The sequence below is a fragment of the Mobula hypostoma genome, chromosome 11 (assembly GCF_963921235.1).
Source record: "Mobula hypostoma chromosome 11, sMobHyp1.1, whole genome shotgun sequence".
In the NCBI taxonomy this organism is placed as follows: domain Eukaryota; kingdom Metazoa; phylum Chordata; class Chondrichthyes; order Myliobatiformes; family Myliobatidae; genus Mobula; species Mobula hypostoma.
Window position 1 is genome coordinate 11,374,161 of NC_086107.1, and position 12,381 is coordinate 11,386,541.

Sequence of the window (12,381 nt, forward strand, 5' to 3'; positions counted from 1 at the left end):
TGCTTCATTAACCTTCAGTTCTGTTGTCTGTAAGCAAGCCTTTGGTATAACAAAGTGGTATCCTGGTCTCCAATGTAGAATACTCATTTGTGTTTAAACTTTTCATACATTTAACCCTCCATTTCCCAAATCTCTTCCAGCCTCTGAATTTTAATCTTCAAACCTAGGTCTTGTTTCCTTCCAAACCATCACAAGCAGCCTTAACGGTTGAGAAACCAGTGCTGGGTCATAATACAGCTTGTAACTTTAAGAGCAAAATCCATGCCCACATTCTTGCTGCAGATGAAGCTTTGTACAAATGTGTTGCATGTCAAGTTACTGTACAAACATTAAGAATCCACCACACAATGAAGAACTGTCTGATCAGGTTAGGATGGTAGGTTCCCTGAAGAATGTTAGTGAAAAGTCATGTACCTTTTCTGAAAAAAAAAGTATTTTCTGATTCAAGCCCATAAATAACTTTATTTACTGAATTAAACATAACATGATACTGGGATTTGAACTATGACTTCAGTTGCTTGTTCAGCATTGGTGACTAGAGCAATATTATTCCTGGTCTGTATACTGTGTATCATTCCACAGTCACCATCTGCACACATGGTTAGTTTTAAGCTATGGTCTGGAAATTAATTTTATAGCTTGAACGTCTCATTCAATAGACAGCTGGAATTCTGTGGCTTGGCAAGAAGAACATCAGCTTCTCCAAGTCCAATTGTAGCCATTACAGGTGCTGGTTAAATTGATTTCTTGGAGCTAGTCTGTATCACATCCACTCCACATGATATTTATAGATGAAGATAGTCAACAGGCCCAAATTTATTCATGTAGTTAAAAAAAAATGTCGCAGAATATCTATCTCTATTGTCTTAACTACCCTAATTGCATGATGAACTCATCCATTTTTATTAATATTTTAATGTTTATGTCGATGTGATCCACATCCCAGGTTTACTGGTAACAATGTTTCCATCAATGCAAATATGACTTTCCCAGTATTTGAAAATGTACTGATATTTCAAAGAAAATATGAAGTGTGTAAAGCTAAACATTTTCATTCATGTTGTTTTGAGATTTTTTTAAACTTTATTTCCATTAAAATACAGACTTACAGTCTAATCCATAGCTTTCAGGTGTCATATTTGCAAAAATAGTTCTATTATAGACAAAAACTAAATGTTTTGCAATTTGGTCAACAGAAATCACCTGACTGTTCCAGTCTTAATACAGTAACTTGCCACAGAAATATCAGGTGTACAGAAAAATGATGGAAAGTAACCGTGGAGCAAAAAAAAGAGTGAACAGTGCAAACAGCAACACTCTGTGGTAATAACTGCCTGCTACCAATACCATTTATAGCAGGTAACAATAATGAAAAGTGAGAAGTCAGGCTACTCATGGTAAACTGTAACCAAAACTGCAGTGTTGCGGTATCACACTGCTCCCAATTCGAGCCTGGCTAGCCACGTGAAAGTGGAACACAGTGGAGCAGGAATAAAAGATTTGCTGCATTGTAAAATAATGATTCAAAACCAGGTACTTCTATTCCCAACATAACATTTAAAAATTTTCTGCACCAACATGTTTGAAGCAATATATACCCCAATGTGTTCTAATCCAAATAGCTAAAAAGCAAAAAACTGAAACAGAAAATCAGCCCCTTTATAATTGACATGAACAAAACAAGCATACAAAATACTACTAGAACCAATAAATATATACATGTAGGGAGGAGTTCTTTTTGATGTTGATCAGTTGTTATTTTGTTCCTCCAACCACACAAATAAAATATTTTTGTACATTTTAACTGTGGGTGTCATACATCCTTTATAGATCTGGTGCTTTGACCATCCTTATGCTGCCAATCCTTATGCCAGCAGAAGCCCAGAAGCATAATGTTTTACCTTGTCAGTGGACAGTGTAGAATGGGATCAACTGCTCTGTTTTTCATTGACAGCACACAGAGTGAAGAGATATGGCATGAGCACAGGAGAAACTGGGGTGGGGGAGAAGCGTGGAGGCAGCAAAGTTTCATAAAAGCGCATATCTCACTGGTCGCCCATTAAAACATATACCATGGCGGTGTATCCAAACATGTCCAGGTATACTTAAATCATGATGGTTTTTTTCTATAAGGAAAACATACCCTACAAACCATTCACTTAGTCGGATTTGTCCTTTTTTTTGGATGTAAAGGGAACCTTGCTGGCCATAGCTGAGCCTACAGCACCAACACCAACAGACACTGCTGACACACTTCCTTTCACCAGGCCAACACCAGCCGCTGGTACTGTGGTCACAGCTGTTTTGGTCAACTCCAGACTTTTGCTTCCAACCCAAGCCACACCTCCAAGTGTGGCACCCACCGCTCCTTTTGTCATGCTGTAAAGACCTCCGGTCATTCTCCAGATCATTCCTGGCTCTTGAACATCAAGTTCCTTCTTGGGTTCTGTGGGAATAATTTAAAGAAAATCGAAAGTCATAAATAAGACCAGGCAGATTTGAAATAGCAGCCATAATACATTCAAGACCAAGGTCTGCAGTGGAAACATAAAATAAAAAATGACAAGAGTTCTGAGATTTATTTAAGCTTCTTATCACTCAAGTGCACCAGTCATAACTGCTACCATCCTTGTCTTTCCAATGGTTATTTTCCAGTTCTAATAATCCAGCACTATGCATGATTACATTGAGTGGAGAGTACATTTTCTTTCCCATCAATATTACACCTAATTCAGGTACAAGTACATGCAGATTAAAATGGATGACGTGCATGCAACTTCAGTTCACAGCCATACTTATCATACTGAATTCAAAGGTTAAGTAATGCAAACCAGATTTAAAGTGAAATATTGCCATTGACAGTTTTTCTCTTTGCATGAGAAAACATAACTTTTGTGACTCATAGTTAGTTCTTTTGTACCAGAATTGATTAAAGACTACTCACAGTCTTACTGGGTACAAAATAAAGCTGAATCATCTTTCATATTAGAATGAAGAGACATATTGTCTTTGGTTTATTATATTATACTTGTGAATTCAATACTATCAAAGGATTTTGTTTGTTTTGGAATCACATAATTCACTGTTATTTATTTTTGGTCTTTTATTACTCTAAAGAAATAATAACTAAGGCAATATATTTGTAAAGGTGTTAAGTGGAGGACAGAAATATTTGAGATTTTGCAAATGGCACAAACAAACCATATTCCCATTTGGAATTTAAAATGCCACTAAGATAATAAAAGCAATGGAACAAATTTATGAGGTTGTTAGGGAGACAGAGAATAAGACACCCTAATGTAGCTTGGGTGCCTGACTTTCCTTTCCTGTTGGAATTGTCCAGCCATCTCAACCAATGGTGTTATGTGTTTAAGAGACAATTTTAAGCAAAATGATCAATGCTTAATAACAAACATTCAGTACAGACTGAAAAGTATTATCTAAGTTCTTCATGTTGAGATGTACTGGGAACTAATAACTTGTTTTTGTACAAAATATTTGCTGTAATAAAATGCCCCAACTTGTTTCACACATTACACATCAAATGTAACATGATGGAATGAGACAAACATTGAGTGGTACGTTTGAGAACCGTCTTCAAGAAGAAATTGAGGAAGTGAACTTCAGGTGTTTAGGTGTAAAAGGAAGGGATTTTTTTTGTTACTTTTAATGAAGTTGTACAGAGATATCAAATGCCCATGTAGGCTGTTAACAAATACCATGTATTAATGAGGTTAATGCTCAGTGGAGTAATGCAAAATGATGCATGTACTGTACTGTGCAAAAGTCTTAGGCACCCTAGATTCTTTTATATGGCTTTAGATGGTACGGCCTCCACAGAGCCCTGATCTCAACATCATTGAGCTATCTGTGATTACCTGGAGGGACAAAAGCAAGCAAGACAGCCAAAGTCTGCAGAAGAACTATAGCATTTTCTCCAAGATGCTTGGAACAACCTGCCAGCCGATTTTCTAATAAAACTGCATGGCAATGTAACTAAGAAAATTGATGCAATTTAAAGGCAAAGGGCAGTCACACCAAATATTGATTTGATTTAGTTTTTTACATGTGTATCCATGTGTGGAACCAAAACAGATGGGGGAGATCTTAAATAAATTTTTTGCATCTGAATTACACGGACACAGAGTCTATAGAAGGGAGACAAAGTGGCATCAACTTAATGGGATCCGTACAGATTACAGAGGAGCAAATCAGGGTGGGTAAATCGTCAGGCTCTGACAAGGAGTTCCCTCGGATCCTGTGGGAGGCAAGTGCAGAAATGGCCAGGACCTAGAAGAAATATTTAAATCATCTTTAGCAACAGCAGAGGTACCAGAGGATTGGAAGATAGCCAATGTCATTCTGCTGTTTATAGAAGGCTCTAAACATAAACCAGGAAATTACAGACCATTGTGTCTGGCATGTTGTGGGAAGCTATTGGAAGGTATTTTAAGGGACTGGATATATTAGTATTTGAATAGACATGGACTGATTAAGGATAGTCGTGCATGGTTTAGTGCATGGTAGGTCACGTCTAACCAAACTTATAGAGTCTGAGGAAGTCACCAGAAAAGTGGATGAAGGCAAGATAGTGGATGTTCTCTACATGGACTTTAGCAAGGCATTTGACAAGGTCCTGCATGAGAGGTTGATTAAAAGGGTTCAGTCACTTGGCATTCAAGGTGAGGAAGTAAACTGAATTAGACATTGGCTTTGTGGGACAAGTCAGAGAATGGTAGTAGATAGTGGCCTCTCTGATTAGAGGCCTCTGACTAGTTATGTGCCACCAGGATCGGTGTTGGGTCCTTTGTTGTTTGTCATCAATATCAATGACCTAGATGATAAGGTGGTCAACTGGATCAGCAAATTTGCGGATGACACCAAGACTGGCAGTGTAGTGGACAGTGAGGAAGGCTATCATGGCGTGCAGAGGAATTTGCCAGCTGGAAAAATGGACTGAAAAATGGCAGATGGAATTTAATGCAGACACGTGCAAAGTTTGGCACTTTGGTAGAATCCACCTGGGTAGGTCTTACACAATGAACAGTAGGGCACTGAGGAATGTGGTAGAACAAAGGGATCTGGGAATACAGGTCCATAATTTGTTGAAAGTGGCGTCACAGGTAGACAGGTTCATAAATAATGCTTTTGGCACATTGGCCTTCATAACTCAGTGCAATGAGTACAGAAAATGGGATTTTATGTTGAAGTTGTATAAGACATTGGTGAGACTTAATCTGGAGTAGTTTGTACAGGTTTGGTCACCTACCTACAGGAAAGATGTAAGCAAGGTTGAAAGAGCACAAGCAACTGTCCAAACAACCAGAACTGGAGAAGCAAGGGATACTGAATGAAGGTAGAGCTAGAGGAAGTTACAGAAATTGTTGGGGCCCTAGAAGAAATATTTAAATCATCCTTAACAACAGGAGAGGTACCAGAGGTACTCATTATACTTCCAGCTGGGAGTCTTTCTATGGTGCATAGATAAAAAAAATGGGTAAGAGCAGGCGTTGGATGCCTATTACAGAACGATTTGAACACAGAGATACGAATTTTACCAGAAGCATATCATCTGCTTATTCACACAACTGATATCTTCTCTCCCCATTATAGAGCAAGCAAAAGCTCTCCCAATAATGTGCATTTTTGGTACTGATATTGGTATTGGTCTATTATTGTCACATGCATTAAGATCCAGTGAAAAGCTGTTCGTACAGATCAAACCACCATGTAGCACACTCAGGCAGAACAGAGTAAAAGAATAACAATGCAGAATTAAGTGTAAACACTACAGAAAATATGCAGTGTAGGTGAACAATAACAAAGTACATTGTGATGTTAAGAGTCTATCTTATCATACAAGAGATCCATTCAAGAGTCTAAGAACAGTGAGTTAGAAGCTGTCCTTAAGCCTAGTGGTATGTGTTTTCAGGCTTTTGCATCTTCTGCCCAATGGAATAGGGGAGAAAGGAGAACATCTGGGGTGGGTGGAGTCTTCGATTATGCTGGCTGCTTTACTGAGGCAGTGAGTATAGACAGAGTCTATAGATGGGAGGCTGGTTTCTGTGATACACTGAGCTGCATTCACAATTTGATTCAGTTTCTTGTGGTCATGTGCAGAATAGTTGCCATACCAACCCATTATGCTTCCAGCTGAGATTCTTTCTATGGTGTATAAATTTAGAAAAATGGGTAAGAGTCAGTGTTGGATGCCATTTTTTTTTAACCTCTTGAGGAAGTAGAAGCATTAGTAAGCTTTCTTGGCCAATGGATTAACATAGCTGCAACAGGACAGGCTACTGGTAGAGTTCACTCCCTGGAACTTGATACTATTAATGTTAATACTTTTAATATAGACAGGAGTATGTGCACTGCGCCCCTTCCTTAAGTCAAGGCCAGTTCTTTTGTTGACATTGAGGGAAAGGCAATTGTCATAACAAAACCAATTTTTCAAGCCATTTTTGAATACCTGCTATCTGGATGGATCATGGCTTGGTATGGCAATGGCAACTGCTCCTCATATCACTACACAAAATTGCAGAGAGTTGTGACACAGCTGATCATAATACACATTTCAGTCTGTAAATTTTATATTTGAAGGCCATTTCAACTGCACAATTCAAAGAGAATTGAATATATAGATTCAATTCTTCAGTAAGTGTTATAGTCTTATATCACTCCAAGACTCAAAGATGAGTTTTGCACATTTGACAGAAGTTTCAAGAGTGCATGTTAGTACTCATTTATTTTAAATTATAGTCAATGCAAACACTTGGCAGTATAGATGATAATACCACTAGAATCTTATACATTTCATGTGATAATTTTTTATTCTTCTATACACCAATAAGTATATCCCAACTTGCTTGACCTTTCTTCATACGTCACTGCCTTCATTCTGGATATCAATCTAGTGAACTTTCTCCACACTGACTTCAAATCAAGTGCATCTTTGTATAATTATATAGATCAGAACTGCATGCAGTACTCCAAATGTGATCATGCCAGCACCTGGCAAAGTTCCATAATAAATTCCATTAGATTTTCTAATTACCTGCTCTATCTGCATGTTAACCTTTAGTGTTTCATTTACTGGGATTCCCATATCCTTCGATGCTGAAAATTGCGTCGCCTCGCTCGATTTAAATAATAGCCTGCTTTTTCATTCTTCCATCTGAAGAGAATAACCAAACATTTTTCCACGTACTCCATCTGCCAACTTCTTACACACTCAATCTATCTTTAGCTCACTGTTCCCCCTGACAACTTGTTAACCCTCTTATTTTTATGTCAGCAAACAACACTGACTGAAGTAAACTGGTTCTTTATCTAAGTCATCAATATTGACTGTAAACTGCACCAGGCATTCACTGCCAATCCATTTATCCCAGCTCCTCTTCTGTAAGTAAGCCTTTCCCCTTTCCATGCCAGTATATTACCTCCAAATCCTGTCTTGGTGGTCTTGAACTCCACCTTTTACATTACACCTTGTTGATTCCCTTTGCAAATTACAAATATACTACATCATTGCTTCCCTTTATTCACCATATTATATTCTCAAAGATTTCTAGCACATTTACCATAAACAATTTTGTTTTCATGACACTACATTGATTTGAAATAAGCTACATCACCTTCAGCCAATTAATGCACAGAAAGGTTTCCCAAACTGCAATAGGTTGTGGGTGTATTTGGGACATTGAGTGACGGTTAAATATTAGTCATATAAAAAAAGCACTGCTCTTGAACATTTCTATACATCCATACAAAAAGGTCTTGGTTTGACATTTCTTGAAAGCAAAGCACTTTCTTCAATGGAACAGAAGGGAGGAAGATTGCCTCTGTAAACTGGTAGTGGATTCAAGTAAATGAGAAGTGTCACCGTGGCAACATACAATTTACCAACAGAATTCCTAAATGTCCGTTGCAGAGTAGTAGGAAGTTCTTGCAATTTATGGGGAAATATTCTCAGCACCTTTAATGAACTCAGGATGTCCCAAGGCACTTTATAAATGAAATACTTTGAAATTAAAAAAACAGCTATTTTTATGAGAAATAATGATTTGCATTTAACAAACTCAGCAAATACTGTGATAAGAAAACTAATCTTTCTGAGGATGTTGAACCAGGGATAGATATTGATCAAGGCATTAGGGCAACTGCTCTATTCTTTAAAACATTCACACAGGGCACTTTTATGACACTTGAGAGAGCAGAAAGATCTTTGCTTTATGGATAATCTGAAATATGTTAATACACACAAAAATGCTGGAGGAACTCAGCAGATCAGGTAGCACCTATGGACCTGATGAATTCCACCAAGAATTTGTGTGTTGCTCAAGACTTCCAGCATCTGCAGAATCTTGTGCATGTGAAATATATCATCCACAACACAATCGTACAGGAAAGCATTTTGCTTTGTTTGTTCATTTTCAGGTGTATGGCAAATTCTCAGCCTGAAATGTCGACTAGTTTTTTCCATACATGCTGCCTGACCTGCTGAGTTCCTCTAGCATTTTGTGTGTGTTGCTTTGGATTTCCAGCATCTGCTGAACTTCTCGTATTTATGGCAAATGTTTATTGTCAAGCACCAGTGCCAGTTCAGAGACAACCACACTGCTGTCACATGTAGGGCAGAGATGGAAAGATTCCTCCCAAAAGGATGTTTGGTAAACCAGAAGGGGTTTTATAGCAATCCAGGCATTTCATTAAGACCAGCTGTTTTTAATGTGTCATATTCCAAATTATTATTAAATCCAGTAAAGGATAAGGGTAAGCAATAGATAAAGTATTAACTCCTTATATTCTTCTGGGCAGCCTCCTACCTGATGGCATGAACATCAATTTCTGAAACTTCCGGTCATTGCCCCACCGTCACCATTCCCGTTTCCCTCTCCAACCTTATCTCCTCACCTGTCCATTACTTCACTCTGGTGCTCCTTCCCCTTCCCTTTCTTCCATAGTCTTCTACCCTCTCCTTTCAGATTCCTCCTTCTTCAGACCTTTATCTCTTTCACCAATTAACTTCCCAGCTTTTACTTCATTCCTTCCCCACTCCCTGTTTCACCTATCACCTACCACTTTGTACTTCTTCCTCTCCCCCAACCTTCTTGCTCAGACTTCTCTCGTTTTTTTTTTCAGTCCCCATGAAGGGTCTTGGCCGAAAACATCAACAGTTTACTCTTTTCCATAAATGGTCCCTAGTCTGCTGAGTTCCTCCATCAGTGTGTGTGTGTTGCTTGGACTTCCAGCATCTGCAGATTTTCTCATCTCTGAACTTGTCTCTGGAGTGGTGATCCAGGCTTATGGATTTGATCATTTAACCTCTAAGCTGTCAGCTGAGAAAGCACTCACAGCAGGTCTTGACACAGCCTTCCCAATTCACAGATGACATTGCTGGTCACCAAACCACACCTGATTATGTTAAATAATCTTGGATTATAAATCAAGCAATGTTGCTTATTCCTGGGAAGAGTTAATGGGAATGTAGAGAGAATAAAGCATTATTAATGTAAATGTGTGAACAGCACAGACTCAGTGGGCTGAAGGACACATTTCCATGCTATGCCTCTATGACATGTATTCCTCAATGAGTTTAGGGGAAGTTGATTGGTTCAGTTTTGTGGGTCAGCATGGGGTAGTAGCAAAGAAAATGAAGTTTGCATTGATGCATGTTTACAGCTGCCAACAAATGAATCTTCTCTTGGTGGAGATCTGATAGACAGATACACAGAGGTGGAAAGAATGTTGTTCTCTAGTGTTTCCACTGAAGCTGCAAGCAGACAGCAATTCATTCCAGTGAGAAGGGATTTGAAATACTAAGTCTCCAAGGTGGAGCAAAAGACTGTCACAATTGAAAGCATCTCCTGTTGAATGGGAGTACCTAAAAACATCTTACACAAACTGTTTGAAGTATACTTCTCTTTTAGCAATCAGTCAGTGAACTACTGGACTGCAGGTTATGGAAAAACCCATCAAGTGCTAGCCAATGGCATTCATACAATGTCAGGATTTGCTCTACACCTGTTTATGATATTCATCTCCTACTGTGTCACTATTGCATGGATCGATGAGGCTATTAGTGATCTATATCACTATGAGATAAATTAGTTGAACATGGCAATGACATATAGACAATTAATATTCAAATCAACTGTTGTCAGATATCCACTGCTTCACTGTCAATTCAATCCTGATGCAGGGTACCCCTTTGCCTTGACAGATGATGTCCGTTTGACCTGTTACATTCCTCCAGCAACTTGTTTTCATGCATCCACAGTAAGTGTTTTTAAAGATTAGATTAACTTTATTTCGCATGGCCAAGTGGTTAAGGCGTTTGTCTAGTGATTTGAAGGTCGCTAGTTCAAGCCTTGGCTGAGGCAGCATGTGTGTCCTTGAGCAAGGCACTTAACCACACATTGCTCTGCGACGACACCAGTGCCAAGCTGTATGGGTCCTAATGCCCTTCCCTTGGACAACATCAGTGGCGTGGAGAGGGGAGACTTGGAGAGGGCAACTGCTGGTCTTCCATACAACCTTGCCCCGGAAACCTTCCAAGGCACAAATCCATGGTCTCATGAGACTGACGGATGCCTATAAAATCACATATACATTGAAACATGGAGTATATGGGGTATCCAGGAAGGGGTAGCTCCTCTAGTGAAGGGGTTTGTGTCAATTTTGGGCAGCCCACTCAACCTTTGAGCCCCATTGGACACAGCTCTCACCTGTGGCTCCAAATAGCATTTTGCATGCGACAGCAGCCACATCCTGCTTTGACAGGCGGGCTAAACCAAGTGAGGGTAACAGGGATCTCATACCCTGGTGAGGCAGAGACATGCCTGTCCTAGTATGTGAAAGTCAGCTTCAGTGGACTGGGTGGATGAGTTCCAATAGCCAGGAAGGTGGTTCTGCAATGCTCCGTAGAAAGCGAAGGGCATGACAAGCCACAGTAGTAGTCATGGTCATCTACTACAACCAAGGATGACCCCAGTTTGTGACAACTACTCGTACTACTGGACCTTGACTTCCAAGGTCGAGAGAGTGGAACTGCCCCAGTGTAACTGCTTTTCCACTTTAAAAACTCTTCTGCACAGATCTGCTGTCATTGTTGGATACAAGAGACAAGCGACATCGAAACATACAGTGAAATGCGTCATTCGTGTCAAATCAAATCAGCGAGGATCGTGCTGGACAGCCCGGAAGTGTTGCCACACTTCCAGCACCAGCATGAATTGTCCACAATCATTAATTGTAACCATACAACTTTGGAATGTGGGAGGAAACTGTAATACCCATAGGAAACCCATGTGGTTCAGACAGCAGTGGGAATTGACCCCAATGGGTGGTCGCTGGTGCCGTAAAACAATGCACTGTGTTGCACACTTTGCACAAAGTTGACAAGATAATAACTGCAATAATTTCACTGACATGCACATGATGATTTTTTAAAAACAATAAGCAATAATTATTGCTAACCAAGATCTCAGCTCTGTTTAAAGTAATTTTACAAATGAAGAGGCATATTCCTTCAGAAACAACACTAATTTTTTTCCATCTTAGGACTTGAGATATTTACTGAGTGGATCCATTTCAGGTACAAACTTCTATTTACTATAAACCCACTGACTTTCACAGCTGCTGAGTACAGATATTTAAATAGTTTTAACTATTCTGCCTCCTTTTTTCTTCTTTACAACAATCTGCAATTTCTAATTTTCACTTTTTTTCTGTACCTTATTTAAATCTTATTCATACTTGCCTTTTTTTGTTAATATTTTGCATTGCAATTTGGTCAGTTTATTGATTGAAGAGCCTCACACATAGATTACACTGTTCCCCCATACAGGATGATGTAGAAGAGCGAGCACCACATTAGAGCTACCCTGCCACCTAAAGCTGTGGAAATATTTTGTGAATGACTATCAACAAGACATAAACTGAACCTTGCTCTGCAAAATACAAAATACAAACCACCTAGAAATCCTTGTGAGAAGCCGAGAACCCGGGGTGGAAAGGGGGCAAAGAAGTCTTGTTTGCTTCATTTTACATCTGAACATACAAAATAGGACCAGCAGGCTAGTTGACCCCTCGAGCCTGATACACAATTTAATAAATTCATGGCAAATCTAATTGCAAGCTCAACTCTGTAGTCCTACCTATCCAGAATTTCACCCTTTATCAAGTAACTATCTATCCACTCATCCATTTTTGCCTTAAAAATAATCAACCATTCTGCTTCCACCATTCTGCAAGGGGAGTTCGAAAGGCTCATTACTCTAAGAGAAAAGTTTTACTTCATCCCTATATCTACCTTAATTTTTATTATTTCTGTTTCTGCACTATTTTTAAATTTAACTATTTAATACACACACACACACA

The 12,381-nt window shown here is 39.1% G+C and overlaps 1 protein-coding gene across 3 annotated transcripts in view; it reads right to left on the reverse strand.

Annotated features, from left to right (window-relative positions):
• Positions 1-464: 464 nt before the first annotated feature.
• The window catches only part of zgc:101566 (Transmembrane protein 263-B-like), a 305,963-nt gene continuing 294,046 nt past the window's right edge, over positions 465-12,381 (reverse strand). For 2 of the 3 annotated variants that reach the window (XM_063061678.1, XM_063061680.1), the window contains one exon: positions 465-2,446. In XM_063061678.1, coding sequence (XP_062917748.1) covers positions 2,160-2,446 — 287 coding nt within the window. In that variant the 3' untranslated portion in view covers positions 465-2,159. The remainder of the gene's footprint in view (positions 2,447-12,381) is intronic. The other variant, XM_063061679.1, reaches the window with a different exon arrangement.